This window comes from Peromyscus leucopus, chromosome 12 (assembly GCF_004664715.2).
Source record: "Peromyscus leucopus breed LL Stock chromosome 12, UCI_PerLeu_2.1, whole genome shotgun sequence".
Classification (NCBI taxonomy): Eukaryota; Metazoa; Chordata; class Mammalia; order Rodentia; family Cricetidae; genus Peromyscus; species Peromyscus leucopus.
The window spans coordinates 79,576,083-79,591,907 of NC_051073.1; the positions used below are offsets into that span (position 1 = coordinate 79,576,083).

The window sequence follows — 15,825 nt, forward strand, 5'->3', positions numbered from 1 at the left end:
GTTTCTCTGTGTAGCTTTGCGCCTTTCCTGGATCTCACTCTGTAGACCAGGCTGGCCTCGAACTCATAAAGTACTGGGATTAAAGGCGTGCGCCACCACCGCCCGGCCTCAACCCTGTTTCTTAACCTCTGTCATACAGGAAACTGTGACTGAAGCTCCATCTAGATACAAACTCAACACAGAAAACACCCATTAATTAATTGTGTGTACACATAAGCATGTGTACCCAAGACAAGTAATATTCACAGTGCTAAGAAATTCTCTGCCCACTGTCTCCTACCACCTTCTAAGGTAGGGTCTACTCATGTAACCCAGGATGATCTTGAACTCTTGATGCTCCTGTCTCCACCTCCAAGCGCTGGGATTGCAGGTGTACACATCTGGCTCTTCCCTTTCTTTGTAGTAATAAACGCATACTAGAATATGAGTGAGTCTCTTTAGAAGGAAATAAAGCATTTTCTGTGCAATTAAAAAAAAAAAATCACAGGAGACAATCCCTAAAACCAGTTCTGAGAAACTGGTTGTTTCACACTTCAAATTAAAGCAATGCCAAGAAAAATGTCAATCTCATTAGGTCTTTTACAATATGTGAAAACCTGCTCCCTGCTTTAGAAATTGCCACTCTGGCCCTTACCCAACCTGCTCTCTATGTTCATCTACTGGCAGCTGCTCAGTCGTGTTTCAAGGCCCTCCTCCGCCTTCCCTGGTTTAAGCAGCTAGCTGTATTCATCCTTCAATCCAAGGGCTACCTTACCTCCTCCAGGAAGCCTTTCCAGACCACCTATACCTATACCTTCTTCCCTAGTCCCCCCCCTTCCTTCACCAAGGTAAGCTCCTTGGTGCATGCATCACCACCCTGGTTGGTTATATAAATGGACAGGTGATGGAAAATTTCAACTCTTCCATGCATGCTGCTTAGAGGACTTAAGTAACTTGCCCACAACTATACCCATAAAAACCAGGATGTAAAACAGGCCCACACTATTTCCCCATCTTGCTTCTCAGCTAAGGAACTTTGACAAGTATTCTGTAACAACAGCACTCTTGCTCCAACTATTATCTTCTGCTTAGAGATCTTTTAGAGGGCTCAGCAGAATGCTTACATCATGTCAAGCTGCTCACAACTGCCTGAAACTCCAGTGCCAGGGGATCTGACACCCTCTTCTGGCCTTTGGGCATACTACACTCATATACGCAAACCCACATACAAGACCTTTAGGAAAGGGCAGTGCAGCTCAGTCTGAGAACTCTGCTGTGGCATATGATGGGCTTCATAGCAGCCCTCTGTGGCTCCACTCAGGAAATAAATAGAGAGCTCTGCTGTCTTCTTCCCTTTCCTCTTTCTTCCACACCGGAGATTGAGACTACCACTCAATGACATCCCATCCTTTTTTTCTTTTTTTTAAACTTTTTGGGACAAGGTCTCACTGCCCAGGATGGCTTTAACCTTTTTATCATCCTGCTTCAGCCCCTCAAGTAGCTGGGATTACAGGCCCGCATCAACAGAGCTGGCTAGCTCTGCTGTCAGAGTGAGGACACACATCTACATTTCTCTTACACATGCCACAAATCAAAGCACTACTTGAGAAGAGGAAAATAGCTAACATTTTTTAAACTGCAGGGAATCTTTCAAAAGTCAACTTCTTTATTTAACTTTGTAGTGCTGGAAATCAAACTGAGGGCTGATCTACATTCCCACACTCATCAAATATTATTTTTACGGGGAAAAACAAAACAACACAAACTTGTGAAATAATTCAGGGAATACTGCTCACCACCGCCATCACTCTTCTCCGTGACACTACCTACGGGCACAAGGGAGTTCCAACCAGGGTACATTTTGCCCTACTTTTCTCAGTGTTCCTCAACTTAATTTTAACACTTTCACTAATAACCTAGTTGCAACAGTCCCAAGAGAACTGGTTTTTAACAAGATCAGACAGGCATTACTATCTGAAGAGTTTTAGACTACAGCACAAGCGGAGGAACACAGTTTGATAGGAAACATCCTCAGTGGAGCAGTAAAGGACTTCTAGGGTTCTGCTAACAGAGTCTTGCCGGGAAGCGCCAACTGAAGCCTGTAATGATGAAGGTTTGATGACAGTTGGGTCAGCATCGTGAGAAATGGGGTTTGAGAGGCTAGGGGAGCTGTGTAGCACCAAGTATGTGTGTCATCTTAAAATACACATCAATGGTCTGGCTCTCTGACTCCCAAAGCTCTAGGCCATCCTTCTACAACACCACGAACGAACCCTACTCTGCACATGCCAAGGAATGCACCCATACAGCAGACATCATCTACAACAGTCTCTAAAGGATGCTGAGGCAGGAAGACAGTCAGAGTTCAAGGCTAGCCTGGGATGCACAGTGAAATCCTGTCTAGAACGCGCGCGCGCGCGCGTGCGCGCGCGCACACACACACACACAGAAAACCAGAATCAGAGTTCAATAAAAGAGTGCCTGAAAGCTTTCACCCTAATGTATCCTGAGTCCTACATCTGAGATGACAACTACCTCAACAGGCTGAAACCACAAGGCAAACAGGATGGTATTTCGTTTTGTTTTGTTTCTTAGTCAGGGTCTCCTAGTGTTTTTAGCTTGGTTCCTAATCCTGCCTCTACCTCTCTAGTACTGGGATTGTAAGTATGTGCTACCACACCCAGAACCAAGTTGGAAGGTATTAAGAGCCCAAAGCATCCAAGGGTGAGGTGTGAACCAGTCAAGAGGGGTAGATGGAGGATGGAGAGATGGTGCTCTTCTAGAGGACTGGGGTTGAGTTCTTAGCACCTACATGGTGGCTCACAATCACCTATAACTCTAATTCCAGGGGATCCAACACCTTCTTCTGGCTTCTGAGGGCACTTACATGGTGCACAGACATATGTAAAGGAGACATATAGGCAAAATACCATACACATAAAACACTAAAATAATATAAAAATAGAGCCAGGTATGGTAGCACACGTCTTTAATCTCAGCACTTGGGCAGCAAAGGCAGGGGGGATATCTTTGAGTTCAGTCTGGTCTATGTAACAAGTTCTAGGACAGGCAGAGCTACATAATGAGATCCCATCTCTAATAAGTAAGAGGTGTGTGTGTGTGTGTGTGTGTGTGTGTGTGAGAGAGAGAGAGAGAGAGAGAGACAGAGAGAGAGACAGAGACAGAGAGACAGAAGAGACAGAAAAAAGGGAGAGGGAGGGAGAGAGCACACTTGTTTCATGGTAGTAGAAGTCTGATCAGCTGATTAGACTTCAAACCCCCCATTCCTCCTGCCTCCGCCTCTTGAGTGAGTGCTGGGATTATAGGCAAGGGCCACTTTGCCTGGCCCTTACTCTGGTTTCTTTCCAACTGGATCCCTCCTCAATCCTGGTCCCTGATGTAAGCTGCAGGTACTCACTCTTCCTTCCAGCCAAAAGAAGAGATACATAAGTCACTGACCCTGAAACACATTTTCAAGTGTAACTCACTTAGATATTATTCCTGGTCCAAAGACAACTGGATAATTAGTAGAAAGTTACATATAAATGAATTATAGTTAATATGGGTGTGTATATGCAGATGCCTGAAGAAGCCAGAGACACTGGATCCCCGTGAAGCTAGAATTACAAACCACTGTGAGCTGCCCAATGTGGATGCTAAGAACTTAATTCCAGTACCCTACAAGGCCAATATGTGCTTTTAAGTGCTGAACAATCTCTCTAACCCTATAGCTAATTTTTATTTGTATTCACAATATATGTGCTCTCTATATGCAGATATAGGAGAAACAAGGACTGAAGCTACCCCAGGCAGTGGTGGTGCACGTCTTTAATCCCAGCACTTGGGAGGCAGAGACAGGTATTAATTAGATCTCAGTGAGTTCAAGATCAGCCTGGTCTCCCACAGCCAGTTCCAGGACAGTCAGGGCTACAAAAAGAAAAACCCCCTTGAAAAACAACAGGGGGTTGGGAAGAGGGAAGAGGGGGGAATCTGTGGCTGGTATGTAAAGTGAATAGAAAATTTCTTAAGGAAAAAAAGAAAAGAGAAAAACAACAACAAAAGAACTGAAGGGCAGCCTCAACTCTAGGCACTGTGGGTTCCATCCTGTTTTCAAAGCAGTCAGTTCTATTCCTTTACTTCATTTTCCTGTAGGACACCTGGGCTTTCTCTCAACATCTCTTATTCCCACCTCTGGGTAAATACACAAAAATAGTCAACGACCTTCATGTTAGTTTTTCTAACACATGCAATGTGATGACACTAAACAAGGACACAACTATAATCCCAGTGATACTTACACAGCACTCTGTGGTTTGCAAAGCATTTTCACAAATACCGTTACTGGGTTCAAAACAGTGTACTGAGGATGGTATAACAGAGTTATTTGCATTTTACAAATAAGGACAGAGCTGAAAGAGTAGAGGTTTGTGGTACACAATTCCACATTATCAAATACTATTCAGAAATTACCTCACTGTATGTACTTTACATCTTAGTAAAAAAAAAATTAACCAAAATATATTCTAAAACCTACTTTATTTTTCAGATCTGTCTGTTACTCATTCTTCTCTTAGCCTAGGCCCACCGTGGGATTAGTGTTCAGAGGTAGGAGTGCTGGCCAATGTTTGAGGATAGCCTGGTCTACATAACTGCAGGCTACCCAAGGCTAGGACAGTAGCTCAGCTGGTAAAGTACTTACTTGTCTTGCAAGCATGAGGATCTGAGTTTGATGTCCAGAACCCACATAAAAAAGCTGGGTATGGTGATGATGCACTGAATTCTAGCACAGAGGAGGCAGAAAACAGGTAAATTCCAGGACCCACTGGCCAGCCAGTCTAGCCTAATTGGGGGGTTCCAGCCAGTGAAAGACTTTTTCTCAAAAACTAAGATGGCCGAGAACAGCACACGAAGCTGTCTTCACACCTGTGTACACACATACATGTACACCCTTACACTTATGTGCAAAGGCAAAAGACCCCTAAGCCCATCTATTTTTTCCTAAGAGTGGTAGCACGCTTGTAATCCAGCACTTGGAAAGCAGAGCTAGGAGGATCTGGGGTACTGCTTCGCCTCAGCTATGTAAGACTATCTTAAAACAGAACAAGCGGGCGTGGTAGTGCATGCCTTTAATGCCAGCACTTAAACAAGCAAAAAAGAAATACTAAGCAATACATGTTTGCCCAAGAACTGTCCTCGAAATTCTATTTCTAAATCAGACAGTGGTGATGCACACCTTTTAATCCCAGCACTCGGGAGGCAGAGCCAGGCAGATCTCCTGAGTCTGAGGTCAGCCTGGGCTACAGAACAAGTTCCAGGACCACCAGGACTACACAGAGAAATCCTGTCCCCAAAAACCAAAATGACAGTGACAGTTCAAGTTCTATTTCATACATCTACAGAATCTGTAACAAGCAAGGGCCAATATATTTTAAACTCATTTCTCTACCTAGCTAAATTTTAAGACATTTTATTTGTATTGCTCCTTAATTACAATGTTGGAGATATGGATTTATACAAGTATTACTGTACCTCTGAATGCTAATTTTGCTCATAGGTAATGGGTCTTTCTAATTATCATTTTCCCTGCTGGAAAGAAAACCAACTACCTATGAGGCTTTGGGAGCAGAAAGGAGAACAAGCAGGCTGGGTACCTGGACTGAAATGACGACTAGGCAAGGACAAGACATTAATAGTGCATCCTCTGAACCCCCGTCTAATTCCCAAGAACACAAGTCACTTTAAATGGATAGCTAACTTCAAATTAAAAATGAAACCCATGCTCTGCAAAGGCCAGTCTTGATAAGGTTTACCTCCAGTGCCAAGGCGGTCTTGTCATAAGCACACGGTACTCTCTTCTGGATTGCTTTTGCAAAGACAGGTCCATTCTGTGTGGATGGCAAAGGGTTGATGGCTGCCCCAGGAGTACTGGCAACTGTAGGTAGAGGAGTTGTGGTCTGAGGTTGAGCGTACGCGTGAGCAGGTTCTGGGATGCCATAACTGTTAGAATTCCTATTTCCATGCTTTCCATGTGGTGAGGACCTCACAAGCTTTTCAACGTAAGGGACAGGAATCATTCCAACCCGGCCATCCTTGTTCCGAGCACTCCACCACTGTTCTTCAGGCTTTTCTATTATCACTAGAATCTCACCCTTCTTAAAGGGTAGGTCTTCAGCATCATTCCCAGGAAAGTCATAGAGAGTCCGTACATACTCCACATTTTCTTCTGCTGCAGACAAGTTGGGTGCTGAGACAGAACCCATGGGTGGACTTGGATACCTTAAGAGAGAAACAGAATTATTCTGAAGAAGAGTCTTATCTTATTCTATACTGGACAGACGTCCTCACTCTATCACCCCCTTCTCTACCCCCCTTCACTGTACTCTCAGTAATTAAGCATGTTTGTCACTGCACACTCTGGCTGTACTTTCTAAACCTTAAATAGACTCTGTGTCATGTGTGCACAAGGTCACATGCACCATCACCCACAATGGGTTTCGAGAAGGTTGTGTTTCCAGATAACTGATCTGAATTCATCACAACCATCACAGACACATTCTCTCACACTCTCCATCTGTGAACACCACGGCCACTTAGCTGGCTCGGCAGTATGTTTACTGTGCACACCTTATGACCCGAACTTGAGCTCCCAATCAATGTGAATGCTGGAGAGAACCAACTCCACACAGTTATCCTCTGACCACATACATGTCTGTACCCTCCTCCCCAGCTGATAAAACTAAAAAACAAACAAAACAAAACACAGAAAAAGAAGTCAAGTGTGTAGTAAGATGGGATGTGTGTGTGACTGACTGTGGTGCACACGCCTTTAACCCATCCCCAGGAAGGCAGAGGCAGACAGATCTCTAAGTTCCGGGCCAGTGTGACCTATAGAGCAAGTTCCAGGTCATCCACCAGAGCTGAACATGAGTCCTGGCTCAGAAAGAAAAGGACTGAGAGGGAGGGAAGGGCAGTACTCGCCTACTGTAAACAAGGCCTGGGTCTGAGCTGTCTCTAACAAACGAAACCAAAATCCAAACATTCTCTTTTAGTCCAAGTTTTAAAAATTCAAGTTGAACTACTTTCCAAACAGTCCTCCACAGTTCTTTTGTTTTTACTGTTTTAAGGAAGTTTCACCGGAAGAACAAAACAAAGAACAACAATAAAAAGAAAGAAAGAAAGACGGGGTGGAGAGATGGTCATTGAAGTGATTATGACACAAATAACTGAGTTCAAACCTCTAGTGCCTAAGTGAAAGGTCACGCATGGCCTGAAGTACCTGTAGGGTCGGCCGGCACAGGGGAAGCCAAGGCGGGGAAGTTCTGTGGCCAGCCAGCAGGCTTGGTAAGAGACCCTGTCTCAAAAAGGAAGGTAGAGGGGCCAGGGAAGTTACTCAGTGGGGAAAGGTGTTGGCTGTACAAGCTTGCGGCTCTGAGTTTGATCCGCGAGAGTCTCGTGAAAAGCTGGATGTGGTGGCACCTGTAACCCCAGCACTCCTAGAATGAGATGAGAGCCAAGGCAAGAGTCACCTAGAAGCTTTAGGGCTAACTAGTCTGGAACACTCTCTGAAACAGCAAAAACGAGAGAGACCCTGACTGAATCCTGACCCTTTGACTTCACATGTGTGCTGTGGCAATGTGCCCCAAACCCTGCAAAATAAGTAAGTTAAAACAAAAGGTGGAAAGTGATTTTTTTAAAACATTTCATCATTTGCATGGGTGTTTTGTCTGCATGTATGTCTGTATACCATGTGTGTGCTGTGTCACAGAAGCCAGATGTCAGATTCCCCAAGACTGGAGTTACAGACTGTTTTGAGACACTATGTGGGTGCTGAGACTCAAATCTGGGTCCTCTTAACTGCTGAGACACTGTAGTGATTTAAATGAGAATGGCCCCTATAGGCTCATGTGTTTGAATAGTTCAGTTGGTGGAACCTTTTGGGAAGGATCAGGAGGTGTGGCCTTGCTAGAAAAGATTCGAAAAGGCCGATGCCCTTCCAGTCATCCATCTCTCCCTCCCCCCCTCCCCCTGGCTTGTGCCTGTGATTCAGAATATAAGCTGCTGCCATGCTCCCCCCACAATGGTCATGGACTGGAGTCCTGTGAGACCACGAGCCCCAATATACATTTTCTTCTCTAAGTCCCCTTTGCCAAGGTGTCTTATCACTGCATAGAAAATTAACTAAGACAGCCATCTCTTCAGCCCTGAAGAGCAATTTCTGAGGAACACACTCACTGTCAACCTTTGGCCCTCACATGTAAGCATACACATGTACTTACACACATTCACATGTACACATATGAATACATACCCAAGCAAAGGGCTTACATGCTTGCCAATGTTTTTTTTTTTTTTTTTTTTTCTTGTGACAGGGTTTCTCTGTGTAGTTTTTTTTTTTTTTTTTTTTGTAAAGATTTATTTATTTATCATGTATACAGTGTTCTGTCTGCACATACACCTGTGGCCAGAAGAGGGCACCAGCTCTTATTATGGATGGTTGTGAACCACCATGTGGTTGCTGGGAATTGAACTCAGGACCTCTGGAAGAACAGCCAGTGCTCTTAACCGCTGAGCTATCTCTCCAGCCCCTCTCTGTGTAGTTTTGATGCCTGTCCTGGATCTCACTCTGTAGACCAGGTTGGTCTCGAACTCACAGAGATCCGCCTGCCTCTGCCTCCCAAGTGCTGGGATTAAAGGCGTGTGCCACCATCACTCAGCGCTTGCCAAATTTTTAAAGGATCCCAAATTCTATCTTTAACAAGAATTATCACCTAACCATTAAAATAAAAGTTGTACTGCAAAATTCACAACCATCAGCCCCACTACCACTGGGTTTACATAGTCAACATGTATTTGCTGTGGAGAATGCACGTCCAGAGTCCCAGCTGGGAGTGTAGTTCAGTCACATGGTAGCACAAAGCCCTGGGTTCTCTCCCAGCACCAGTTAAGGAAAACAAACAGGTTTGAGAAACATAATATCTGCTCTTCAGTAACAGCTTATGAAAAACTAGTACGGAAGTCTCTCTTCACCCAGGAAATATTCCGAAAATATGCCAATGTGCCAAATCTGGGGAGAAACCGCTTACCACTACCTTTCCCAATTTTTCCTGAAGCACAGAATCTACCAGATTGAAAAGAATCTCAGTTTTAATCAGGGTCCACACCTCCTTAGGAGATGGCTTCAGCAGCAAGACCATCACCGTGCCCATTCTAGCACTGTCCTGAGGGATATGGGTTTACTGGTTTAATCATTCATGTATTATTCTAATTTATTTTATCTTCACTTATCTAATGCTCATTTTCTTTCTTTCCTCTGATTAGTGACCTAAGTAACATTCCCTATAGCTACCCTGACATGTTTTATGTTGTTTATTTAGTGTGTATTTTGGGGTGCTCACTCATTCCTGGAAGTGCACACGGAGGTCAAAGGACAACGTGCAGGAGTCAGTCTCCCCTTTCTACCAGTAGATTCCAGAGGTTAAACTCCGCTTGTCAGGTTTGATGACAAGCAACTTTACCCACTGAGACATCTTGCTGGCCTTTGAAACTTTTTGTTTTGTTTTTGAGAGAGTCTCTCTATGTAGCACTATCGGGAACTCACTCTGTAGACCAGGCTGGCCTCAAACTCACAGAGATCCACCTGCTTCTGCCTTACCAAGTGCTGGGATTAAAGGTGTGCTACCATGCCCAGATAGTTTATGGCTTTCTTCAAGTCCTGTATATACCTACCTATGAGAATTTCTATACTTAATGTCAGCAAGGGTGTTTCTGCATGCTTCATGATTACCTTTCTGGCAGGATATTTTATTCTGTAAGGCTACTCAATGAAGCAACCCTGGATATTAGTTTTTTTCTAATTTTCCCCAGATCCTCTGCAAGAGCAACATGTACTCTACGCTGTTGAGCTGTCTCTCTGGCTCCAAGCTTCCTCAATGTTGTGGGCCCCTTTGAGTATAGTTTTGGTTTCTTTTCTCTTTTTCTTGGTGCTGGGATCTGAACCTGTGATTTTTAGAGTGCTATACACACACTCTTCCATTAGGTATATTTTCTCAACATTAGACTTTCTATAAATGCCCAAAGGTAAAGAACTGAACTTGTTTTGTTTTCTGTGTAACAGCCCTGGCTGTCCTGGAACTCTTTTGTAGACCAAGCTGGTCTTGAACTCAGAGTCTGCCTCACCCTGCCTCCCAAGCGCTGGGATTAAAGGTGTGAGCCACCACCACCTGGCCAGAACTGAACTTTTTTATGGTTCTTGGTACAGGCTACTACATTGTTTTTCAAAAGGCATCTTACATAATTGGCAAAAATAACTTTCTAATACAAATAACTACTTAAATTTAAAAACAAAACGAAAAAAAACACCCCTTGTTTCTTACTAATCAAGAGCAAATGGCTTAATATCAATCCACCTAAAAAAGGACAATGGGAGCAGTAAGCATAAGAAAAAGTTAATATTTACTCATGGAAAAGTTTAGCAAGTCTTTTGTTTATTTTAAAGGTTTACCCTCATGGTTAATTATGTATATGTGTATGGGCATGTGCACATGAACCGTAAGTATCTGGGGAGGCTGGAAGAGGACATCAGATACCCTGGGGCTTAAGTTAGAAGTGAGCTGCCTCGAGTGTCCTGGGAACCAAACCTGGGACTTCTGAAGGAACAGCAGGCGCTTTTAACTGAGGGACCACTGCTGAAGCCTCAAGCTTTTTGGTTTTTAAAGACTTGTTTTATTTTATGTGTATGAGTATTTCGCCTGCATGTCTGTCTGTGCACTTGCATACCTAGCACTTCAGAGGCCAGAAAGAGTCAGAGCCCCTGGAATTCAAGTTATGGATGATTATGAGCCACCATGTGGGTGTTGGGAATTGAACCCAGACCCTCTGTAAGAGTAACAAGTACTCTAAAAAGCTGAGCCATCTCCCTAGCCCCAAAAACTTTCTTTTTAAAGATGGTCTCACTATGTGTAGCCCAGGTTGGCCTTTAGCTTACCGCTCTCCTGCTTCCAGTTCCCAAATGCTGGAACTGCAGGCATATACCACCAAGCTTGTGGTTTGTAGTCTTGGTGACAGACTTAATAACGACAACAATCCAGAGGCACAGATTCTGACACCTACATTAAGAGCGATATACACAACAGGGTATAGATTTCCATCCAGAAAAATCTATGTAAGTCCTCACTCACTGCCTCTGAGATAATTAGCTTCAGAACAAACTGTATCTTTTAGGTAAAGAATTTATGTCAATGCATTTGAGACATCCACAACAACTCCTGATAGGCAAACTCTCTTGTGTGGCATGCACATACACCTTAAAAGCATATCCCTGTTCCTATTTCAAGAACCGCAGAGATTCTATTCCAAGGTTGGTGTGTACCATACGGATTTTACTTTACAGCATAGTAAGTCCTCTTTCAGGTCTCATCCAAGGGTGTTTGCTAGCCAAGGCTACACAGAGAGAGAGAGCCCGTCTCAAAAATAAAGGAACAAATAAACAACATCACTCCAAACAGTTAAACACCACAGATCAGGAGGGCACCATTACACCTTCACTGTGGACCCAAAACAATAAATCCATGTACCAGATAGCCACTAACCCTAGGATGTATTAAGCATTTATGAGACCAAAAAATATGAACAACACCAACCTTTTGTTTTTGAAAGATCCTAATTTAGAGACAGAGCCGGAATAAACTTAGCACAAAGCATAATTATTGTGTGTCGGGGCAGGAGTTGATAGAACTCAGGAGCATTCTACAGAAAGGGTGAACAGTCTTTTCAATGGGACACGTCCCCCACAGGCTCATGTGCTTGGGACCTGGGTTGCCAGCAGCACATCCTCCAGTTTGACAGCCTGGCTCCACATCCTGTCTACTCCCTGCCACAAGCCCCTGGTACCCGGCTTCCCCGGCCCGTGGTGACTGAGTCTCCTCCCTAAGCTGTTCCTTGTCAGGTATCTAGTCACAGCAATGGAAAAGCAATGTACACAGATGTGATGCCAAAAAGACAACCAACCAACCAGCACCAGCCCTTCCAAGACTGTGCTTGAGATGGGCTTAGTAGACCACCCCCCCCCCGCCCCGCCCAAAGCACAGCATTGGCTCCCAAAGAACAGAAGCTCTGCTGCAGGACTCCCAGAAGAGAGCAAACTTCTGTGAAGTACCAGACAATACAGACTTTGGGGTCTGCAGGCTACAAATGGTTTTTATGTTTTAATGCTAGGCATTGTGGCACTCATTAGTCTTAAAATTATTGCTTTTTATCTTATTTGTATGTATGTATCTTATTATGTATGGTGTATACATGTGAGTATGTGGGTACATGCACCCATGTGTACACATGAACAAGCCAGAGCAACCAATTAGATATACATTAGATATCTCCACCTTGAGACAGGGTCTCTCGGTGAACTAGAAGCTCACCATTTTTTGGCTAGGATAGCAGGATAGATAGCAAGCTTTCAAGGACCCACCTGTCCTCTGCCACCCAAATGCTGGGGTTACAGGCACATATAGCCATGCCCCCCCCTTCTGAGAAGGTCTTACTATTTTCTTATGAAGTTTTTGGCTGCCGTGGAACTTGTTATGTGGACCAGCCTCCGCTTCCCAAGTACTGGGATTAATGGTGTGCATGGCCAGGCCCAGATTTTTATGAGTTCTAGGGATTTGAATGAAAGTCCTCATGTTTCAGAGCAAGTGCTCTAGTGAACTCCTCGTATTTGCATTGATTACTTTCTGTTGTGGGATAAAACACCATGATCAAGAACAGTTTACAGGTGCTAGAAAGATGGCTCACACCAAGAGAAGCTGGTCTCTCAGACTTGACTCCAGTTCCCAGCTCTCAAATGGCAGCTCACAACTGTCTACAAGTCCAGTTCCAAGGGATCCATCCCCCTCTGCTGGCCTCCAGGAGTACTAGGCATACATATAATGCACATACATACAGGTAAAACTTTCATACACATAAAACACATGCTCCTTTCGGTCAGGTGAGATGAGTAAGTGGGTAAGTGGGTAAAAGTACTTGTGTCCAACCCTGATCACTGGAATTTGATCCCATGGTGAAAAGAATGAATTCCCTCTAACTGTCCTCTGACCTCCGCACACACCAGGACACACTCACACAGACATATCACATGGACACTAACAGATTCTTGGGGGCTGGAGAAATGAGTCAGCTTAAACGCATTTGCTGCTTTTGCAAAGGGTCCAGGTTTGATAGCAGGCACCCACACAGAGGCTAAAAACCACCTGAAACTCCAGTCCCCATGTAGCTTAGGAGTTCTGTTGCTGTGATAAACACTATGACCAGAGCAACGTGGGGAGGAAAGGGTTTGTTGCAGTTTGCAGTCCCACAGCACACACCCACATAAGTATGGGCATAATTAAAAACAATAAAAGATTCATTTATTTTTACTTGATGTGGATGTGTGTTTTGCCTGCATACATGTCCATGTACCACATGCATGTAGCGTCTGCAGAGGCCAGAAGGGTATCAGATGCCCTGGAACTGGAATTACAGATGGGTCTGAGTTTAGAGCACTGGCTGCTCTTTAGATTCCCAGCGCCCACATGGTGGCTCCTAACTGTCTGTAACTCCAGTTCTAGGGATTTCACATCCTCTGCTGGCTGCCACAGGCACTCATCAACATGGTGCACTGGTAATACATGCAGACAAAATACCCATACACATAAAATCATTTTTAAATTAATAAATATATAATTTCTTGAAAGGAGTTTTGGCTGGCACGATGGTACGTGTCATTAATCCCTGCACTTCAGAGAAAGAGGCAGACAGACCCCAGTGAATTTGAGCCCAGGCAGGGCTACATAATGAGACCCTGCCTCAAAACAAAACAAAAATACTAAGTTTTAAAAGGAGCCTGAACATATACCATGCATGTGAGGACAATGCTGCTCCAAGAAGACATTGAGTTATTAAATGAGAATCTCAGTGCCAGAGCTGGATTCCTTGTGAGTTATGGTCTAGGAGGCCTAGGAGGCACCCCCAAGACATAGGCTATTACCATTGTTCACCACTACCTTCCACAGCTAGATGGTAACACCCTATTGCTGAAGGTACCTTTTCATTGTAGTAAATAGAAAAATCAAGCTGAAACTGATCTGCAAATTCCCTCCTGGATGCTACAGTGGTGAACTCTGTAAGCTACAATACCTACGTTCTAGGTAGAATGTGCCCACTGGTGAAACTGTGGCATGAAGGAAGAGGGGTCACAGAAGAGAAAAGAGCCGGACAATGGGGAGGCTGTGAAGTGCTGGCTTCTGATGCACTCGGGAACTCACAGCGGCTGTGCTCACCCGCACACATCAGCTCAACACAGTCAGTGAGTGTGCCACTGCAGCACGACTGCACTCCATCCATGTCACCAACACAAACATGAGAGGACTGGGGGGGGGCATCTCTGGGGATGGGGAGGGTTGGGGTGGACATGATCAAGATTCATTGTTTACATGGATTAAATTGTTGAAAAATACTAAAATTGATCCATATCAATAAACTCGGCCTGGTCCAGCTTTACGTTCCTTCCATCATTATCCCTCACCCCTAAGATCCATTCCTGCACCTTCCCCAGACTTCTGCTTGAATGAATTAGCAAACTCATTAAGCTGTTAGTAGTATAGCATACCTACTCATGGACTGCACTTTATCCCTCCCCTTGAGGAGCCTGCTTAGCCTTTATTCTGGTTAGAGGTCTAGAGGCAACTGTAGGTGGGCCCTGAGGGACATCAGTGTTGCCTTGCCTTGTCTGGCATTTCCTTCAGAGAAAGTCACTGCTGGTTTAGCAGACATTGAAGGATTAATTTCCTCAGTCAAAGCTGGAAAAGGCAATATTTCAGGGGTTGGGGGTGGGAGTATATCTGCTGAGGGTGGAGAGACTTCTTCCTCGGGTGAGATAAACCTTGAGAGTCTGAGGGTTCAAGTTCTCAGTTTCAATAGGGTTCTCCTATACATCTCCATTCCAAGATACAGGGTCCCATTCTTTTCTAGTCAATGCCCTTACTTTAACTTCCAGCACCTTCTGAGGCTGGGACTTTAATTTAGTTGTAATTATGCCAACCTTATCATGAGGGCTTCAGTGTGATTTTCCATAGAGTATCTTGAGCTCTGTGGCTGCTGGTGAGAAGATTCTCTTCCAGGGCACGCTTAGAAACTTCAACATTCCCAGTGCTATGACCCTGTCATTCAAGCAGAAGTCTGGGGAAGGTGCAGAATGGATCTTAGGGGTGAGGGATAATGATGGAAGGAACATAAAGCTGGACCATGCAATGGGTTTAATGGGGCCTCAAAGTAGCAGGGCCAGGTGGCAGCAGCACTGAATCACTAAAGGTGAGGTGATCACAGTCACAGTAATAGAGAGCGTAGACAAAGCCAAGTCCATAATGGCCTGAACCATAATGGGCAGCACAGGCAAAGTCATTCTTATCAACCTTTGGTACTGGTTAATCAATCATGGTGTTTCCCAGCATGAAATAAGAAGCCGTGGACAGTCAAGCTTAGGCAGTGAAGGAAACCACTAAAAACAGAAAGCTGGTGAAGATGTAATTGAATGAGGGGGTCATGTTCCAGCCCCAGCAAGCAGTAGAACTTGGCAGCTTCAGCCACATGGTTCTGGCTTTAGAGTCAAGGATAGAAGAAAGGCATTATGGAATCTCCCTCCATGACTAAGGAAAGCCTCTAAAGCCATGCATGTGTCAGGGGTGTCCATGCATGGAGGCCTAGAGAGATCATTTCACGAAGCTGTGAAGGTGAAGCCTGGATTGCCTGGGAGACCCCAAAATGCTGGAGATGACAGAGCTGTGGGATACCTGCCAAAGAGAGCTGCTAAGAGCGAGT

At 44.5% G+C, this 15,825-nt stretch overlaps 1 protein-coding gene across 1 annotated transcript; it reads right to left on the reverse strand.

Annotated features, from left to right (window-relative positions):
• Positions 1-5,279: 5,279 nt before the first annotated feature.
• On the reverse strand, positions 5,280-14,352 carry LOC119088838 (crk-like protein). Its single transcript, XM_037209997.1, has 2 exons — positions 14,289-14,352; positions 5,280-6,295 (listed from the first exon to the last, which is right to left on the reverse strand). Exons 1-2 carry the CDS (start codon positions 14,350-14,352, stop codon positions 5,736-5,738), a joined length of 624 nt encoding a protein of 207 aa, XP_037065892.1. The 3' UTR covers positions 5,280-5,735.
• Between the last annotated feature and the right edge of the window lie 1,473 nt (positions 14,353-15,825).

Bases quoted from the DNA above. Each gene is read 5' to 3' on its own strand.
- LOC119088838 (XM_037209997.1), bottom strand. From the start codon at position 14,352: ATGGATGGAGTGCAGTCGTGCTGCAGTGGCACACTCACTGACTGTGTT. The intron at 6,296-14,288 runs GTGAGCACAGCC...GTATAGAATAAG, and splicing joins TGTTGAGCTGATGTGTGCGG to ATAAGACTCTTCTTCAGAAT.